Source organism: Eretmochelys imbricata, chromosome 3 (assembly GCF_965152235.1).
Source record: "Eretmochelys imbricata isolate rEreImb1 chromosome 3, rEreImb1.hap1, whole genome shotgun sequence".
NCBI classification, from domain to species: Eukaryota; Metazoa; Chordata; order Testudines; family Cheloniidae; genus Eretmochelys; species Eretmochelys imbricata.
This window is the reverse complement of record NC_135574.1, coordinates 164,716,470-164,738,281: the sequence shown is the minus strand read 5'-3', so window position 1 is coordinate 164,738,281 and position 21,812 is coordinate 164,716,470. Positions and strand designations below refer to the sequence as shown.

At 39.7% G+C, this 21,812-nt stretch overlaps 1 protein-coding gene across 1 annotated transcript in view; it reads left to right on the top strand.

The window, feature by feature from the left end:
• The window catches only part of KCNK2 (potassium two pore domain channel subfamily K member 2), a gene marked incomplete at its 5' end in the record, with an annotated part of 121,304 nt that overhangs the window by 80,346 nt on the left and 19,146 nt on the right, over positions 1 to 21,812 (top strand). Inside the window, one exon of the mRNA XM_077811947.1 lies at positions 6,711 to 6,850. Coding sequence (XP_077668073.1) covers positions 6,711 to 6,850 — 140 coding nt within the window. The remainder of the gene's footprint in view (positions 1 to 6,710; positions 6,851 to 21,812) is intronic.

Below are 21,812 nucleotides of genomic sequence, written 5' to 3'. Positions count from 1 at the left end.
TAGAGGAGGGCACTAATCAATATAGGTAAGCAGGGCAGAATTAGGTAGTTGGTAGACCATCTAATTTGCAGGTCATGTCCCTGAGAAAGAAATAATTTCCATAACTGAACAAAGCTTTACAGCTGTAGTTCCTATTTGCGAAAATGAAGTAAGAGACAGGGCTTGTGGAATATCCTCTGTTGAAAAATAGGACACAGTGGTTCTAAATTCTCTCCTTCTCTTGCTTTGAAGTGAAACCATTGACTTTAATAGTACAGAACAAATCAGGCCAGTAATATAAATGTTCTATGAAGGTCAAAAGTGGAGAGCTTTTTCATGTCACATCTGTCATCTTTCAGTATAATGAAAGATATTATCAGGTACTAAAGTTAGCCTCAAAGCGACAATATTTGTAATACAAGAATAAATTATTTGTATATAAAAATAGTGCAAAGTAGATAACAGGTGGATGAACAGGTATTGTCAAGCCTTTCTGAAATAGCTAATCTTAATATGGCAGGTATTATATATAATTGAAATGAGATGTCCAAAAACTCAAGTAAATTAGACAAAGGTCAAAGATGGGAGCTGCATATAAATAAATTATGCAAGTCTGTTAGGCTTGAATTTTCATAGGTATGCATGATATTGTAGGCTCACTGAGACAACTTAATTGCTCTTGCCCTTAGTGATTGAGGCCAAGGTGTCAGGTATAAGCTCAAATTTTGCATGGTGCGGAAATAAGGGCATGGAATAATCCCTTGAGACTGAAAATGATTGAAAACAAATTTCTTAGAAAGATTCTTGATCTCCCAAGTACTACCCCAGCTGCTCTTAGAGCCGAGTCAAGCATGAATTCTTTACTATCCATAATATCAATTTTTGGTTTCACATTCATAGTATGCATCCACAATGTTTGGAAAGGCTTTGCTTAGAGAAACTGTTCAGCAGGGCTTTCTCACATACTTTTTTTGGTTAGAGTACATTCAAAATTCTTTTCATTCTCTAGACCTCTCATAAGTGGAAATTATTAGATTTAAGTTTAAAAATATGAAATCCCTAGTCAAGCTGAGACTAGACGATATTGATAAGCAACTAGACATGGCAATATGTTATCTTGATTCCCCCTTGTTAAAAATACTTATCAATATGCCAGATATTTAGACAGTTTGTCCAATAACAAGTTAAGGAAGAGGGCCTTTAGAGCTTTCTATTTTCAATCCATGCAGTCAGCTTACTCAGAAGGCCAATATACCAGCGTTGAGAAATGTAACCAAATGTCCATGCAGCTCTGGCCAGGTAGAAGTCCTACCCCGTTATTTATTATATTGTAATTTGTATTGCCACTTGAGATCAAAATGGCTTTCAGTGTTTTTGTCCTGGATGCCTTTTTCTAGAAACTCTCAGAAAACAGAATACTTATTAGGAACTGACAACATATCTATGCACCCAGGGGTTGTCCTATTTGTATGGTCAAGTGCTAAAAGAAGGAAAAGACCAGTGGCGTAGGAAGCATATATGGTTTAATTAGTTTATATTCTTTCAAATTTGTTTTTATATAGATTTTAAAATTCTGAATTTAGTTTATTGTGCTATATTTAGGTTTTGGCACATTTGGCCTATGGCTGAGTCATTATTAATAAACTTGACCTGACTTGTAAGTTCACATCACAAACAGTGCAGTTTGATACATGGTAAGATTTGCCTGCATATCTCATGCTCACCACTTTGAAAATTGACTCCAAAATATCCTCTTTACTTGCCTCCGCCTTAAAGTTCACCTTAAAGTTCCTTACGGTGTTCTGCAGTGCTTAGATTCAGTATATTGGCATTATTGATAGTGCTGCCATTGTCTGCAGGGCACAGAAATGGCCTAACAACGTTAAGATGGAGACTTAAATGTTTCCACTAATGTACTGGAGTCAATGAAATTATTTAGCCTATAATTGAAAGCAAAGTTCAATACTAATGACAGTTTTTGCTTCACACAACCCTGTAAAGCTGGAATGCTAAGTGTATTAGTCACTGCAGCGCAGTTTATGTTCCACCTCTAGATGATATTTCTGATAAGTTCTTATAACTATAACTGGGGTTACATCAGTTTTGACATAAACCATTCTTCGTCACTTCGGGACTGGATTGTTGCAATAAGCTCTACCTGGAGTGAACTATGAAGGCTACTTGAAGCTTCAGTTAGTATGGAATGTTGCTATACACCTCCTCAATAGATCAGACTGGAGAGAGCATATTGTAATTGTTCTTCCTGTTCTGCAGTAGCTGCCTATATGCTTTAGATACTAGTTACAGTTTATAAAGCCAAAATGGCCTAGTTCCCTGTTACCTTAGACTGCTTCTGCCACATGTCCTGCATATCTGCATGAAAGGCTTTGGCTGGCTGTCCCAAATGTACAGCTCACCAGAGCCAGGAGAAGAGCATTCTTTATAGTGGCACTAATAATATTTGAAGCCTTAGCTTTAGAGTAACCACCTCTTTATACTGAAACTTACAACACTGGAGGGGTTATCTTGTCTCTTATTTATTTATATATAAATAAATATATATTTAAATGTCTGAAACAAAAAAAGAAGCTACTTTTACAGAAATAATTATTCATTTCTCTTTTGTTTCAATGGTTGCTTAAAACAATATGAAAATATACTGTATTTCTGTAAAAGTAGCTTTTTTAACATTCTCAGTTTGGTAGCCAATGGGGAGCCAATCTGGAAGTCTTTACTAATACAACACTTCTATTGGAGTTCGAGGGATTGTATCTCAGTAAGGGCTTTTGGATTGGGCCCAGATTCTAGGATGTATTAGGTAACCATTGAAAGTCCCAAATCACTAATTTGTGAGGAAGATGTGCAGAGCGGCAGCAGTAGTGTAGACTCCATCCTGGAGCTTGGTCTAAAGCCCACTGGAGTTAATGGGAAGACTCCTGTTGATTTCAAGGGCTTTGGGTCAGACCCCTGGTGTACTCCACACTCCCCTGCATACTAGTGAGGAGGTCTCAGTGGTGGACCTCTATAGAGCCCCATGGAGGGAGGATTATGGGCAGGCAAGGGGTGCGATCAATGGATCTGTGCACAGATCAAACAGACCATGTCCCCGGGTGGAGGGGCACAGCTCTTCTCCATGGTCATTATTAGTAACTGTATCCAGGCTGCATAAACCACCTGGCCAAAGAATTAGAATTTTGTCCCTCAGTACTGTTTCTGCAACGAAAACATGCTCAAATGGGTTCAGCTTCTTGCTAAATAGAGCATTCTGGCTTTTAAAATAGAGATAACAACGTTGAGTAAATGATTATGCTGCATAAAAGTCAATGCAAATGTGTTACATATTGAACTCCTTTCTTTTATTTTGTTTTTTACTGTATAAACCGGTAAATTCATTAGCTGGCTACTCTCATACATTTTATTGGGGATGCATTTGCTATCATACTCATTCATCTGAACTGTGATTCAATAGTTAATGAATCTCATTAACTCTAACTTCAGAACAGTTGTATTAGTGATTTGAATCCCATTCTCTTACCTATTTAATTTAATGAGATTCTTGGTTAACCTTATTACAGAACTCCATGAGGTTTAACCTTATGTGCTGAATGCTTCCCACAGCCAGAGGAAGAGAAGAAGTTAGCATATTAGCTCCAGGCTTGGTGCCACACAACCATCTCTGTAGGGACTATCTGACTCCCACTTTGAATAATGCTGCAGCATGCACCATGCTTGTGACTTTATAGCTGCTAGAGAAGCTTGTTGTAGCATGGACTCAGCTTTTAGTGAGTCAGCTAAATGCTGAGGGCTTTAAAACATATATATGGGGGTTTCCATATTTAAAATAGTTTTTCCTTTATGTTTTTCCTATATGTGCAAGACCAAGCAATTTATTTTAAATGGACACATTCCTGACTTCCTATAGACTATTTCCAGACTCCAGCAAGGTTTATTGGTGGCAGAGCCATCGCTTGGAGTGGGAGCCAGCTGCAATGGGGTGAATATTCTGGGATCTAAAAGAAGAAAGTCACTTATAAAGGAAAATTTTGCTGAATGCCCCTCCTAGGCTGGCTGTTGAGTGTATTTATCACACTTAGTTAACTTGCTGGAATTTTGCACTTTCCCTTCATGGATCACCTTTTTAACAAGAGGAGAAATAAAAATAGTGCATAGTGCAGCTCCAGTTGTTTTGTTAACAAACTCCACAGTATAAAAACTAACAAGTATATAATAATTCAATACGGTAGAAGGACTACCATTTTTGTGTTAAAACTTTTTAAAAGCACCTCTGCTTTTAAAATAATGATAAAATATCTGCAAGAATAACATCTGCTATGGAGAAGCAAAAAATGCTGCAAAATGAAGTCTGAGATCTCCTCCCAGGCTGCTCTCATGATGAGCAACTTCCATATCCTTCTTATTTCTGCATGTTTGTGTTCTAAGACAAATGAGAGGAACTCCTCCCGTATCACAGGCAATCTTTAAATCTTATATTTGATCTCAATAAATAAAAAGTGTATATGAAAAATATTCTGCCATACCAACATAAGATCCTCATTAAATTGGGAGAAATGGGTGTTACCTATTTCTGAGGATCCATCTCTTTGCATAAGTAAGGGGAATTGCAGTCCATACGAAAAAGATTTTGTACATGATCTTTTTCATCAATACGTAACTCTGGCTCAGTTAGTAGCTCAAGGTTTCATTCTGTCTTGAAAGCAATTAGATAACATTTGACCAACATTTTTAATGTGTCAAATTACCACCCTCATTCACATCCATTTGCCTCGTTGTCCAGTAGACTACATTTGAGCAAGCACGCAGAAAGCCGGTAATGTCTTTTCATCATTTTTAATGGCTGTCATTTCATTTTAAACACAGTAGTGGATCTTATAGATAAGATTTTTCTTGTCAAGTCAAGCACATTTTATATCTCATTATTTGTGGCTGCTAAATTCACACTTGCAAGTGATATTTTTCCACCTTATCCTGGCAATGAATTTTCTATCCTTAAATTACAACATTCTATATTAAGGTTTTCCTCCCTATGTTGCTGATGTATAATTTCAACTCAAACCTCAATTTTATAAGGATAGTAGTCTGAGTATATAATAAGGTAAAATATAAAGATATTGTAAAGGCCAAATAGTATAACTTGGTTCAAAAAAGAATTAGGTAAGTACACAGAGGACAGGTTCATCAGTGGCTATTAGCCAATATGGTCAGGGATGCAATCCCATGTGCCAGGTATTAAACCACTGACTGCTAGAAGTTGGGACTGGACGAAAGGGAATGGATCACTTGATAGTTCCCCTGTTCCGTTCATTCCTTCTGAAGCATCTGGCACCGACCACTATGGGAAGATAGGATACTGGGCTAGATGGACCATTGATCTTATCAGTATAGCTATTCTTATGTTCTTATATCTTTGCGCCTCTTTTTACATTTCATTGCCATTAGTGGAATTGCAGAATGTTACTGAATTCAGAATTTCCCTGTATTTTTGGAAGTTCATACACAATTGAATAAAAAATTTTGTTATCCATGGGTTTGCCCCAACAGTTTTGATTGACAGGAACGTTTCTTATTTGTACATATAGAATTAAATCTATGCATTAAAAAGCCTTTCCCTCTAATAAGTAATCATCAGTAGAATTCCATAATCTGTATGTTATTTCCGTGTAACTTGTGGATTCATTGATTAATAACAACCACAAGCTTATAAACATGGCTGGTTTGGATGCTGCTGCCAAATCTGCAGTCTCAGAGGCTCCAGATTAGGAGCTTTATCATATCATGGCCAGGCTGAATTGCTAGTGTGGCGTTTAGTGCTCAGTGTGCTATGTGGTACTAAATATAAACTACTTAATGTTGAGTGAAAGCTCTGTGGTAACCATAACTTGAGTCCCCTGTGGAATTGGAATGTCTATTCTTTATGATGGCCCCACCATGGGCATTTCACAGATTTTTCTCTCCTTTTTAATAAAAAGGGAAAGATGGATGATCTTGGCACTTGGTTTAAAGAGATCTGGGTTCTGTCAGTGCCAGAGATTTGCTCTGTGACCCTGAGCAGTTTAGTTAGTCTCCATGTGCTTTGGTTTCCTCATCTGTAAAATGGAGGTGATACTATTTCCTGCTTCCCAGGGATGTGGGGAGGACAAAGTCATTCATGTTTGTGACGTGCTCAGGGCACTGAAGTGATGAGGACCATGAATATACCTAGACAGACAAAAGCCTCTATTCAATGTAGTTCTAACTGCTTCCACAAACACCCCACCCCACCCCCCAGACCCTGACATATTACCTACTCCTCCATTAAACTTGGATCAGCCCTTAAAGCTGACATAGTATAGGAGTTTGGAGCAAGTATGGGAGAACCAGCAGTGCTTATAAATAAGTTTGTCAGCTGTTAGGTGGGTTCATTTTTATAATTATTATAACCTGATAGCAGTTATTGAGCCACACTTATCCTTTGTGTAATGCAATGGATTTCAGTGCTTTTCTACCAGGGATGAATTTAGCCCCTTGTCTTGTTCAGTGATTTTCTTTCTTTTAATTTTGTTGCCTATCCTTATTTGCACTGATGTGAAAAACTCAGTTGGGGAAAAAGAATTTTTTTAAAAGCCTTAAAAATGTACATTTTTAAAATTGAGTGTTTTAGAAAAGGAAAGCATTAAGTACAATTTTGTGTATACCACTATGAAGAACACTTTATTTTTAACTTTGTCTTTCAGGGGGATCAGACATTGAATACCTTGATTTCTACAAGCCAGTGGTGTGGTTTTGGATCCTTGTAGGACTTGCTTATTTTGCTGCTGTCCTGAGCATGATTGGAGACTGGTTAAGAGTCATATCGAAAAAGACAAAGGAAGAGGTAAGAGCATCTTGCATCTAAGAACAACTTGCTTCTTCATTTATATTTGGATTAGAGAACAGCAAACATAAAGTAAATGTTTGCTTTTAGGGCATGAATCAAAGTTGTCTATATATGAGGTACAGCATGGGCTGAAATAGCTGATGTCATTATACAATTCATTTGTACCAGTCTGGTTGGATATATATTGATTTTATGTCACTATATATAAACTCAGGTAAACATAGATATCAATTAAAGGAAAATATGTGCAGTAGAAAAGTACACCTATCTTGCTGGAAGGAAATGTCTCTTTTTATAGGAACTATTTTTGATAGTTAAGCCATGCACTCAGTGTTTGGAGTAATAATATTTTATCCGATGAAGTGAGCTGTAGCTCACGAAAGCTTATGCTCAAATAAATTTGTTAGTCTCTAAGGTGCCACAAGTACTCCTTTTCTTTTTGCAAATACAGACTAACACGGCTGCTACTCTGAAACCTAATATTTTCCTGTGATTTTTCGCTATATGATACAGATATGTAAAGCAAAAGAATCAAATGTACCACCACATAGTCATATTAAACAGTAAGAGACTCCTGGACTTGTTTTAGTGATACATTAATTTGTCTTATGTTACTTGTCATACAGAGCACTGCACCTAAGGCATGGACCATTAAAATATGCCCAGAGGTGTTTTACAATAGTCTAATTCAGTTACGTACATATTAATTCACAGTCAGATGTGTTGGTTTAAGTTCAAATGTGCTTTTTCATGTAAATTTGTTTCCATCATTGGAATGATGATAAAGTAGTTTAATTAAAATGTAATCAGTTGCTTGGTTTCAGTAAACATTTGGGGATAAGTAAAACCTCTTTTGGTTATGGCTAATGAGAACAGGCTTGATTAAAAAGCTTTAAACAGAAATTCATTAGTTAAGAAAAAATATTTTGTTCAGAAGCAAGATATTCATTCCATGTGCTCTAGGTTCACGTCATCTGCAAATACTTAATCTGCAGTAATCAAAGACAATACAAGGAATCATTGTTTTCAGTGGAGATACAATGTGAACTGCTCCGCTTTATTTAGCGCTGTCTTGTGTTGCCTATGTTTAGTAGGTATCATTCAAGTAGCTGATTGCGAAGCGTTGATATGAGTGCATTTTTAGTGTGAATTCATAGTCACTTATTCTGAGAAAAGAACTGGCATCTAATTAATGAAAGGGTATTAATCTAATGTCCTTTCTTTGAAGACAATATGCGTATTAGTTCTGCAGTAGTTAAAGAAGATAGCTGCTCATCTTGGCCCTATTCGTGCAAACCTCTAAGGATGTTTGTAACTTTACTCACATGAGTAATCCATCTGATGTCAATGACAGTACACATGTGATTGCTTGCATTCACAGCATGTTTAACCATTTGCACGTTTGGAACCTTGCTTTCTGGAAAAGTGGTGAAGGAATCTGTGATGCCCACTCAGCACTGGCTGCTAATAAATAAACAGGTTACTTCAAATCTTGCTGTTACAGCCCTTAGTAATCTTAGCATAGGGGGTGTGTGAGTCTTCCATTTGGGGAGGCTCACATGCGAGCACCGGAAATGCCCTAGAAGTGGGTTGGGCCACTGGCATCTGGACCATGGCCCCGCCCCCACTCAGCCTCCCCCCCCCATCCCCACCCTGGCTCCACCTCTTGCCTCCCCCAAGGCCCCGCCTGCCACTCACTCCTCTCTGCCCCTTCCCCCTAGGCCCCTGCCACTTGTTTCTCTTGGTCCCCTTCCCAGAACCGCCATGGGGTCAAGGCCCCATCGCTTTTTCCTGCCTTAGGTGAGCGATGGAAGAGAGGGGGTAGGGGGAGGCCATGGGGGACAAGGCAGAGCAGGGGCGGGAAGAGGTGGACCAACGGTGGAGCCTTGGGGAGAAAAGGCAGGGAGGAGCATGGCCATGGGGAGGCCTTCGGGGAAAGAGGTGGAACAGGGATGAGGCAGAGCATGGGCGGGGCCATGGTCTAGGTGCCATTCCACCCCCTTCTATCGAGCTTTGCTTACGGCACTCCAAAAGTGGTGGCAGGCTGGCGCGCTTCTGGAGGGGTGACCTACGCCACGGCCATTTTCCCCGCTGCATGGTGGACTTTTGCCTCCCCTGACCTTTTATCCGCGCCGCCCATGAATCTGAGCCTGACACACTTGAGGAAAAACCTCTCTCTCTCTATGTTACACTGAGGCAATTGCAGTCAGCTAGGTAATTCTTGTACAGTACTCCTGATATTCCATCTGAATCTTTCCTTTACAGGGCCGTCTTAGCTCAGGAAAGCAATTTCTGGAACCTCCTAGGTGAGGATTTGTGCCAGGCTCCCTTTGTGGCTCTCTTCAGGGTTTAGATCAAGGCCTTTCTGTTCATGTCAGTGCATCTTTACCAATTCGATCTCCTTTTTTCTTCATCATCTGCTATTTTTGGACTATTTTCTTTCATCCAGTTTGTGAAAGAAACAAGCTGATCTCTCTGGGCATGTATCCATGTTTTGTTTACGTTCTATCTAAAGCTTATTGAGTATCCCAGATACTCTGTGTGGCGATGGGCACTTCATCACTAAGGGAGAGAGTTTCAGAAGTGCCTAAGAGGCCTTGCCTAGGGGCAAAAGTCACATTGGAAGTCAACAGAACTGGTGCTCCTAAATCCCGTTTACACTTTTGAAAGCTCTCCAGAAATTAATGTTTACCATATCTATTGGTTTCAGTGAACATGCTTTGAATTCTGTGAAACTGCAAGGACTTAATTTAATATTTTTGGAACATTTTGGTGTTGTGGTTGATGCACTGCCTTGGGATTCTCGGTTAGGTTCCTTGCTTTGCCATGGATTTTCTGTGTCCCCTTGTGCAAGTCACGTAAAACTGATTCTCATTTACATTAACTTCTCATTGCAGAGTATAAATGAGAACCTGGTCCTTAATCTCTCTGTGCTTCAGTTTCCCATCTGTAGAACAGAGATAATAAAGCTTCCTTTTGTGTACCCTTTTATTTTCTCTATTAGGCTATGTCTACACTTGAAGCTGTGGATGTGATTCCCAGCTTGCGTAGACATATCAGCTGCCATGCTAAAAATAACACTGTCACTGAGGTGGCATGGGTAGCACCTCTGGCTAGCTGCCCAAGTACATGCCCAGAGGGTCTGGGTGGGTACATATTCAGGATGGCTTGCCCGAGCTGCCACCCATGCTGCTCCAGCTACGCTGTTATTTTTAGCACACTAGCTCGAGCAGAGATGGGAATCACACCTCCTGGTCCAAATATAGATGTAGCCTTAGATTGTAAGCTCTTTGGGTAAGGCACTATCGGTACCAAACGTTTGTACAGAACCTAGCAAAATGGAGCCCTAATCTTGGTTGGGGCCTCTATGTACTACCGTGTCATACATTAAGATTTATTTTTATTAATTGGACCTGGATTTTTTTTTAAACTTCACGTGTGTTGATTTTAACTATGCACTGTAGGCATTTGAGTCCAAACTCAATCCTTGGTAAGAGTTACAGATACAAGTTGGCAAGGCCTATGGATGCTTTTAAATTCATTCCCCTATTGCATGTTAAGTAAAATGATACTTGCCAGGTGATGCAGCACTGTACAGTGCCAAACAGATTTCTCTCAAGCACCAAGAATGCATACCCTATTCCTTTTCCCCTCCCTTCTCTCTTTTGTAGCCTCAACAAGCATATTCATTGTGGCTACAGAAAGGAACATTTCATTCTTCATATATATATGTATGTATATTCATGTTCCCTTAGCTAATGCAGGGGTTCAGGATATTGTCATACACTTCTCTCTCTGGTTTTTTTTTTTTTTTTTTAAGGTCAGATTAAATACAACCTTAGAATAGCTGGCACTATTTGCTCAAGTAATTGCATCCCTCAGGTACTGAAATTTTCATCATGTTGAGATGCAGAGACTCACTGTGTGCTTCTTTAACCCATTGCTCAGGCATGTCTGTGAGTACTCACAACAGAGAATGTTGTAGCCATAGCTGTTAAGGTTTTAGAAGTAACAGAAATCAGCTTGTGGAGTCTGAGTTTTGGCAATTTTTGTGCTATTCTAAGAAAATATTAAAACACTATCTTTCTATTCTACTCCTGTGCACTTTGTATAAAGGAAGTTGTATAAAAGTATATGGTATTATGCTCTAAGTCTTGTCTGGAAGAAGCTTTTTCTATGTTGATAAATCGTAAAAGCTTAACTTGAAAAGCCCAGTTACCTCATTCAGTGTTTTCTCCAACCATACAGGATGGTTCCCTGCCCTATTGTGCAAAGAGTTCGCTCTACAAGTGACTTTTCAAGGTCAAACATGCTACTCCATTAGTACAATTTGAGGTTGCCTTTTCGACTGACTGAGGACCCCATGATGAAGAAGTTCATAGATTTTTAAGGCCAGAAGGGACCATTATGATCACCTGACTAATCTCCTGTCTAACACAAGCCATAAGATTTCCCTATATTAATTCCTGTTTTGAGTCCAATAGCTGTGCTTGAACTAGAGCAGTCGTTCCCAAACTTGTTCCGCTGCTTGTTCAGGGAAAGCCCCTGCCGGGCCGGGCCAGTTTGTTTACCTGCCACGTCCACAGGTTCAGCCGATCACTGCTCCCAGTGGCCGCAGTTCGCCGCTCCAGGCCAATGGGAGCTGCTGGAAGCGGTGCAGGATGTATTGGCTGCCGCTTCCAGCAGCTCCCATTGGCCTGGAGCAGCGAACTGCGGCCACTGGGAGCCACAATCGGCCGAACCTGCAGATGCGGCAGGTAAACAAACCGGCCCGGCAGAGGCTTTCCCTGCTCAAGCAGTGGAACAAGTTTGGGAACCACTGAACTAGAGAATGTCTTTTAGAAAAACATCCAATCTTGATTTTAAAATTTCCAGGCATGGAGAATCCACCACAACCCTTAAGATATTCCAATGATTAATCATCCTCACTTCCAAAAATGTACATACCATTCCCATCTGAAATTGTCTAGCTTCAACTTCCAGCTGTTGGTTCTTGTTATATCTCCTAGACTGGAGAACCCTCATTATCAGATTCCTGTTCCCCAAGTTGGTACTTGCAGACTGTGATCAGGTCATCCCTTAACCTTCTCTTTGATAAGACAATGAGACTGATCTCCTTGAACCTTTCGTGAAAAAGCCATGTTTTCTAATCCTTTAATCATTATCCTAGTCTTCTCTGAACCCTTTTCAACATCTTGCTTGAAATGTGGACACCAAAACTGGACACAGTACTCCAGTAGATTGCACTACTGCCAAACATAGAGGTAATATACTCCAACTCAATATCCCTGTTTATACATCCAAGGATTGAATTAGACCTTTTGGCCACAGTATTGCACTGGGAGTTCATGTTCAGTGGATTTTCCTCTATGGTTCCCAAATCTTTTTCAGTAAAATATTCTTAAACCATTCCCAATTATTATTCACATTTTTCTATTTAAATTGTTTCTTCCAGCTGATTTGGCTCAGAATTTTTTTTGACTTTGGGAAATTGGCCTTTTAAAAGCACCACATAAATATACTATTGGTTTATTATGTGTGCACGTTACAAATGTAATCCAGTCTTGATCACTTGCACCAAAGCAACCACTGATTTTTTTTTTTTTTTTTTTTTTTAGTTCTGAGATCAAGTCCCTCTTTATCTGACAATGTGAGGTCTAATGTAGAATTTCCCCATATATTGGATGCAACATTTTTTTGAGTGAGAAATTTGTCTATAATTTTGTAGAAATGTCAAGGAAGTTTTAGTCCTGGCAGCATGAGATCACCTGCATATGTCACTCAGATTTAAGTCCTCATGATATTTACCCCTACACATTGTAGATAGATGTGTAACTAGGCTGTCGTTCTCTGTCATTTAGACACCAATTAGTATTCCATTTTGTGCTTTATCTGTTAGAACATTAATCCATAAGGATTCAGAATAGCATGCCATTCCCCCTCCCTTTTTGGTCACTCATACCTTCCTAAATAAGTTATAACCAAGGATTTTAAGATTCCAATCAAGTGAATCTTCCCACCAGGTTTCAGTAATATCAGCTTCATCAAATTCATACTGATAAATGAACAATTCTATTTCATCTTATTATCTGGGCTCCTAGCATTGATGCACAGTCAATTTAAGAATTTCTTCTCTTCAAGTTCCCTGGTGCCTTGATTAAAATTTTATTCCTTACATCTTGATTTTGTGCTAAATGGGTGCTCCTTTGTTCCCCTTTCTCTTTCGTTGTTGGGAATGCCCACTTGACTTTCTGTGATCCTGGCCTCCCCACAAGGTTCTGCACTCGAGGAAGTCAGAGCAGATTCTGAGTGAACCTGAGTATTGTATTCGTTTGGCGTTCAGGTAGACACTGGAGCCAAGTTCACCCATGGTCTGTTCTGGTTTTCACTGTGCAGATTCTGGTGGAGGTCCCTAATTGGAACTCAGATGCCACAATGATGACTGCAATAGAAAATTTTAAATAGCAGCCTGATGATTTACTACACATCAGGGACATTTGATTTTCTTTCCAACTCTGGAGGAATTGCTCATTGTGTCATAATTCAGAAAAATGAAATTGATGAAATCCAATGAGAGAGAGTTTAGTATAAAATCTATAATGCCATAAATGATGCATGGCTAAAACTGAAATAATTCAATCTCTTTAGTGGAATATATTGGACTCCATTAAAATATTCTGCTTAAAATTAAGGACAATAGGGATTTGCCTAAGGTGTGAAGTAGAAACTGCAAAGCATTAGTATATCATGGATAGTAGAACCATGCATAACTGATGGATTATGAGACAGGTTAAAGAGGTATTAGATGTCAAAATACAAGCTATGCCTACATTTCTGCTTTCATTTCCCTGTACTCCTCCACTTGCTCCTTATGCCTTCTCAATCCTCTCTCCTTTTGTCTCCTCCGCCCACTTTCTGCTTTACACCTTCACTCATACTGCCTGCCTCACTGTTCTCATATGCAAACTAGCTCTTGCAATCCACTGCTTTTTTTCCAGTAACTCTTCCTACCACCTTCTCATCATCAATAATCTCCAGAGCTTCCCTCACCTGAACTATAGTCCTGTCTCATTTGTTTGTCTTTGATAACTTGGCTTGTAAATTCTTTAAGACATTTTGTTTTGCTCTATTAATTAAACACAATATACATTTATAATAAGTGACTTAAAAATGATGGACCTAAACAGCCATATCCAGGAAAGATCCCATTGAAGTCAAGGAGAACATTGAGTCAGAAAGTTCTGCAGGATATGGGCCAATCATAATAATAAGCTACCGCAGCCTTCTGTGCAGTATTGTGAACAACATTAATCCTAGCTATCCTTCCTTATTGTAAGAAGTGGCTACATGAAGCTTTCATAATGGCAAAACCAATTGTGCCATTGAAAGAGTATCTGTCCCCCTAGAGAAACAGAATTGCACTTAAATAGGCAGCAGGTTCTGAAGGAATGATGTACAGATTGAAGAATAATTCTGACATCTTTTAAAAGCCTGTGAAGAAACGTTATGGACCCTTTGGAAAAGGAATAACAGTATTGCCTGCATAAATTATTACATTTTCTATCAGAAAAGAATCGTGTGCGTATTTTTCTCCTTTCTCCTTTGTTGTTCGAACAGTTTATACAAGAAATATAATATTAAGAATATATTTTTTTAAAATATATTCAAACATGCAGTAACTTGGACTCTCTCCAGATACGAACACAGAGCCAGAGGTTTCAGAAAATCTGTTTGATAAGTACTGTAGCAGGCCGCTCAAGAGCTCCATCCAAAAATGAAGATGTGCCCTCCAGAAGTTAAATGTAGATGAATGATATTCTATTAGTATTGAAGAAATGCAGCTTCAGTATTTGCTGAAAGGCACTAACATGGGCTGTATGATTCAACAAAACTACAGTATGACTCCACTAATTTGCCACAGTGTCCGAGAGAACATTTGAAAAGAGCTAAAAACTTTTGTCCAACCAACTGATGAGATAAATATTGGTTAAAAGAAATTTTGCTACTGCAACATATGTTTTATTCAACCAAGCTGCAGTAGCTGATGACAGTCCTCGGTTGTTAATGTCAACAGTTACGGTAGAGTTACACAGCTAGAAAAATATTACAAATACAGCAATAAGGCCTGCAAATTACCCAGGTTTTATGGTAGATTTGTCATGACCCTTTACTAAGAAAAGTAGAACTGATTGTAAATTAGTTGATTTGGGAAGACACAGCATTTCCTTATTAATGCAGTTCTGTAAGGTTTGGTAGGGAGTGTTAGCTGGCCAAAGCAGAGCCTGGTTTACAAGGACCATATAAGTTTTAATAGTATTAACAGCTAACCATGGTTTTGTTTTTTTTCTTATTGTTCAAGGGCGACAGGCCTGCCTTTCTAAAAGCAGAAGATTCCATTAGCTTTGCCCCTGTTCCCACTGATCAATAGCAAAATTCCTGACATCAATTCCTGAATCAGGAGCAGATTAGCCCTATTATTAAGGACATTAACTCATTAAGAATAAGTGTCTTTTAAACTACACCTGTGGAATAGGTCCTGGATCCCTGTTCAACCTGCTGTAATCTGGTATGGCAGCACAAAGTAGTCCGAAAGCCAGCTTTAACCAGTCATTTTGTGGATTTTCCCAGCACAGAGAAATTACTCCCTCCTCCCCACTACTGGCCCTAGGCATAGGGGGAGGAGGCATGGCTGCCATACTGTTCCGCTGTGGTCACCTCCAACTGGGAGAACAGCCTTCTGAATGCCAGGACCAGCCCAAACAACTGAGAGCAGCCCTCAAGATGTTCTAAGTTGCTCCAGGGATCAGTCCAGCCCCAGTTGTAAAGCACCCATCCCCTCCTGCCCCCCTCCCCAGCTCCTATACAAATCAACCATGTTTTAGTCTGTGTCTTTGATAGCTACTTCCATATATGGCCATAATAATCCACATAACCCTATTACCGTTGCTTGGGTTTTTTGCTAAAGTCAAGAGTAGCGGATCAGTCCTTAATTGAGACTTAGGAGATGGTCTTATTGATGATTAATATTGTCTAAGTTCTACAGTCCTATGTAACCTTTCCTGCCTTTGCTAATATTTTGCTTAAAAAGGAATTTACAGAAGGTATGGAGGGAATAATACATTTTATTGTCCCAACAGAAATAACATTCATAATACCATTTTTGAGATCCCACAGGTAAGTCTGTTAGGAATAAGTGGTGGTGTGATGAAAAACTACACCGCCCCATTGATGATACACTTCCTTTGATTTTTTTAAATGAATTGTTCATATTTTTAAAATAGAATTACTTTGATGAAATGCCATTGCATTGCTGAAGATTTTTAATTATGGGGGGTACTCAGTAATATCTCAATGTTTCATGCCTGTCAGGAGTTCAGATGACCCTAATTTAGACTCTTGCAGCACACTTGAGAGTTTGAAATGTATCAGATGGGGTGGGAAGTGAAAGACAAGCAGAGACAGAGGTGGGAGTTTTTGGAGGCTAGATCTGTTGCTAGAATCAATTCATACAGCAAGACAGACGAGGAGTCAGAAAGGCAGGGGAGCATGCTGTGCGCACTAATCTTAAGTAGGCGATCTGCCTCTCTGAAGTTCAGCTTTGACAGTACTAGCTTTCCTCAAACAACGTCCTCTTCATTATTCTCTAGACTTCGATTACTCTGAACTCTAATTTGGTCTTTTGACTATATGTTCCTTTGAAAGGCAAGATTTCAGCAGGAGTTCTCCCTTGTAGGATTTCTCTTGACTTCTGAGTGCTGCTGCTCTTAAATTGCTGTGTTTCCTGTGAGAATACATGCCCAGGTCAAGTATTTTAATAATTTAGGCTGGGATTTTCACAGGAACCTAAGGAACTTAGAAGCTCAAATCCCATTGAAATTCAATGGAAGCTGAGTACCTAGCTCCCTTAGGCTCCTTTGAAAATCGCAGCCTCAGGCTCTGACGCAGCTCCTGTTCAAGTTTATGGGATAATTTCCATTGACTTGAACGGAGTTGGATAAGGCCTTTAAAGACTGGATCTGGAACTTCAGCAATGAAAAATAGTGACTTCACTTTGCTTTGAAATTTGAGGGGAAAATTATTATACTTGTAGGTAGAGCACTGCTGTGGGACTAGGGATGCAGGACCTGCTGCCCTAATGAGGGAGCAGGTAAAATGTACTGCTTTGTGGGTGGGATTGGCTGGACCAAAAAATCCCACACTGTGGTTTTTTGCAGGAAAATGCTAAATCTCTCATCAGTTTGTTGTAAATAGAATTTCAGCAATGTAAAGCAAGTCTTGGGTTTTTTTAAAAAAATAAAGGTTTTAATAGTTACATTTAAGTGAGGGATTTTAGAGTAGCTTGTGAATCGTCAAGTCCATCTGCTGTCTGATGGATAAAATTGACAATTTGTCATGTAAGTCTACTTCCCAGCGTAGACGCCATGCCAGAAAGACTACTGTATCATCAAACATGTCTAGCTCCATCTATAATAAATGTTAAAAGTTACAAGATGCTGATACATGGCTCAACTAATACGGAATTAAAGGAGGTTAATGTCCTCATGACTGATGAGGGGAGGCTGAGGGAAATGGGCTTATTTAGTCTGCAGAAGCGAAGAGTGAGGGGGGATTTGATAGCAGCCTTCAACTACCTGAAGGGGGGTCCCAAAGAGGATGTAGCTAGACTGTTCTCAGTGGTGGCAGATGACAGAACAAGGAGCAATGGTCTCAAGTTGCAGTGGGAGAGGTCTAGTTGGATATTAGGAAACACTATTTCACTAGGAGGGTGGTGAAGCACTGGAATGGGTTACCTAGGAAGGTGATGGAATCTCCATCCTTAGAGGTTTTTAAGGCCTAGCTTACTGAGGGGAGGGATAGCTCAGTGGTTTGAGCATTGGCCTGCTAAATCCAGGGTTGTGAGTTCAATCCTTGAGGGTGCCATTTAGAGATCTGGGGCAAAAATTGGGGATTTGAGCAGGGGGTTGGACTAGATGACCTCCTGAGGTCTCTTCCAACCCTAATCTTCTATGAATGTAATTAATGCAAATCAACATGGGTTTATGAAAAATATATCCTGTCAAATTAACGATATTGTTTGTTGATGAGCTTACAGGTTTGGTTGATAAAGGTAATAACATTGATGTCATATACTTTGGCTTCTGTAAGGCATTTAACTTGGTACCACATGACATTCTGATTATAAAATTAACATGGTACACATTAAATGGATTAAAAATTGGCTATCTGATAGGTCTCCAAATTGTAAGCTAGAAATCGTCATCAGGCATGTATGTTTCTGGTAAGGTCCTGCAGGGATCGGTTCTTGGCTCTATGCCATTTAACATTTTTTTGGAGGGAAACATAAAATCATTGCTGATCAATTTTACAGATGACAAAAAGTGAGAGAGTGGTAAATAATGAAGAGCACAGGTAGCCTGATCCAGAGAGATCTGAACTGCTTGGTAAATGGCGCAAGCAAATAATATGCATTTTACTGTGGCTAACTGTAAATGTATGCATCTAGCAACAAAGAATGTAGGCCATCCTTACAGAATGGGGGACTCTATCCTGGGAAAAAGTGACTCTAAAAAGATTTGGGTGTTTTGGTGCATAATCAGCTGAACATGAGCTCCCAATGTGATGCTGCAGCCAGCAGAGCTATTGTGATCCTGGGATGCATAAACCGGAATCTTGAATAGGAGTAGAGTGGTTATTTTATCTCTGTATTAGGCAGTGCTGTGACTGCTCCTGAAATATTGTGTTCAGTTCTGGTGCCCACAATTCAAGAAGGATGTTGATAAACTGGAGAGGGTTCTGAGAAGAGCCACAAGAATAATTAAGGGGCTGGAAAACATGCCTTATAGTAATAGAGTCAAAAAGCTCAATTTATTTAGCTTAACAAAGAGAAGGTTAAGAGGTGACTTGATTACTGTCTTAATATCTACATGGGGAGCAAACATTTAATAATGGGCTTTTCAGTCCAGCAGACAAAGATTTAATGAGATCTGATAGTTGGAACTTGAAGCTAGACAAATTCAGACTGGAAATAAGGCATACATTTTCGACAGTGAGGGTAATTAACTATTGGAATTCTCCATCTCTGACAAATTCTAAATCAAGTTTGGATGTTTTTCTAATAGATATGCTCTAGGAATTTTGGGGGAAGTTCTATGACCTTTATTATCCAGGAGATCAGGCTAGATGATCACAGTTGTCCTTTCTAGCCTTGGAATCTATGAATAAAAGCAATTTGTCACTGGGAGTATATTTACATAAGTATGTAGTATGTTACAAGGACAAAAAATAAATTTTGATCTTAAGTGGTATATTACTCTATATTTGTTTCTTTCAAAATAATGGAAAGGCTGGGACTCTTTTCAAGGAAATATCACCTGTTATGCAGCATTTTCAATTATCTGCAAGAAAATATAAAATAATTGATGGTAAAGTTTGCAGATGACCAAAACAATTGGTGAAATGGTAAACATATATATAAAGTCAGGTCAGTTCTACAAATGGATACAGGGTAAGCTGGGCTCATATGAATGTGTGTTTTAATAAAGTCAAATAAAAGATCATACATCTAAGAACAAAAAGTGTAGGTCTCACTCACATGATATAGGACTGTTTCTGGAAAGTAGTGAATCTGAAATATACTTAGCAGTTGTGGTCAATAACCAGCTGAACATGAGCTCCCAGTGCAGCGCTGTGGTAGACAGGGCTAACGCAATCCATCGCTGTAAACAGAAGAAGACCGAGTAGGAAAAAGGAAATGGTATCTTTACAGACAATATTAGTGAGACCATGACTGGAATACTGCTTCTAGTCCCATCCAGTTCTGTGCTCCACACTTCAAAGGAGATGTAGAAAAATTAAGAAGGGTTCAGAAAAGAGTTACAGAACTTATTTCAGGTTTGTAAAATATGCTTTAGAGTTGGAGATGTAAAAAAGTCAATCTATTCTGCTTATTCCAGATAAAGTTACGAGGTGACTTGAAAACAGTCTGTAAGTACCCACAAGGGGAGAGGATAGCAGAGAGTACTTTGCTACATGTGTGTCTGCTAGCCTAAAGTACAATGGCTGGAAACTGAAACTAGACCAATTCAGACTAGAAATAAGGCACACATTTTTAGGAGTGAGGGTAGTTAAGCATTGGAACAACTTGTCTGGAGCTATGGTAGATTCTGTATCACTGGCATTCTTTAAATCAAGATTGGATGTCTTTCTAAAATATAAACCTGTAGCTATGCTAGGGTGACCAGACAGAAAGTGTAAAAAATCAGGATGCGGGGGTGGGGGGAATAGGTGCCTATATAAGAGCCTCCAAAATCAGGACTGTTCCTACAAAATCAGGACACCTGGTCACCCTAAGCTCAGCAGAAGTTATAGGCTCAATGCAGGTGAAATTCTATGGCCTGTATTATGCAGAAACTCAGATTAGATGATCATAATGGTCCCTTCTGGCCTTTGAACTTATGAATTTAATGAAATCTAGGGCATATCCAGTGTTTGTTAATGAAGCAGATTATCTTCCTTTAATGGTTATATCTCGTGCAGCCGTGCCAAGGGTCACGACACTCATGCAGGCCACCACTCATGTATTCCTGCAGCCCAGACTGAATGTCTCGCATTCTATTGGTCTGCAGAAATGGGTTGCAATTATGAGCCCCCCTTCTCCCTCCCCACGCCAGCGATGCCAGCTGAGCAGGCACCACAGTGGCCTAAATAGCTTCTATATTGTTGCTTCCCCTGCTGCATCTGAGGAGCTGGTGTGGAGCAGGCTAGTGACAGCGTTGATAGCAGGAGAACATGGAGGCTGTAGTGGCAGGGATGCGGGTGGGGGGAGGCTGTACTACCCACAGGTGAACCAGCCCAGCTTCCTCCCCAGACACTCCCATCTGCCCAACCCTCAGCAACTCCATCCTGCTGCCCCCATCTTCCCTCTGGGCATTGTGTTAGCCCCCAGTTTATTCCCATTCTACTCAGCTACATCCTTGGTTACCTAGCTACCACTCAGCCAATCACTAGTCAGCCAGCTATCTCACTGGACAACACCACAAACTCATTTCTCCTCCATCTTCTCCCTGCTTCACCCGGACACCCCCACAAATCCACCTTCCTTTAGCTATGCCTAGATTCACTCAACCTCCCTTACCAGTTTTGTGCCTAGACACCCCCAGAAACACAACTTCCCTTAGCTACTTCCCAGTTTTCTCCAGCTTCTTCCACCCAGACCCTCTGGTAGCCCCCATCCACCCTCATCTTTCACCCAAACAGCCTCATAAACCCACATGCCCTGGCTTCCTCCCCTCAGACAGCCCTACCCGACACCCACCTATTCCCAAGGCTTCCTTCATCATCTAACTGCCTACCACAGCTACCACCTTTTGTGCATCTTTAGGTAAATTGAAGGTTATGGTCATATACAAACTACTTGAAAATATGTAAATTATGCAGTGAGCTAATTCGTATCTTTGCAAATAATTTGCATAAAGTTTCACAAATGGAACTGGACAGAACTGGACAGCTCTGCAAAAATAAGTTGGAGCGAAAGGTGAACAAAGGGGTAAATTTAAGCTGAATATCATAGAAGATTTCCTAATTACAAGGATAATTAGTCTGTGGAGTAAACTTCTCTACGGAGTGGTGAGAGACCCTATACTTCAGTAATGGTATAATTGGACTAGGTCTGAGTAGAAAATGTACTATAGTGAGGAATCTTGCATTAACTTCGGTGTGTGAAAAGATATAATGAACAAAAAACTATAAGAAAAGGTTGCAAAGTCAAACACTCAAAAAATAGGAGATTCTACCTTTTGTACATTTGCACTGTGATGTCTATTACTATGTGTATGTAAAGCATCTAGCGCTTTGTGGCCTAATCTCATCTGGGGCCTCTGGACACCACTGGAATACAAATGGATGATGATATTATGACATAGATGTCAAATATTTAAATTTTAGGAGACCCATGAAAAAA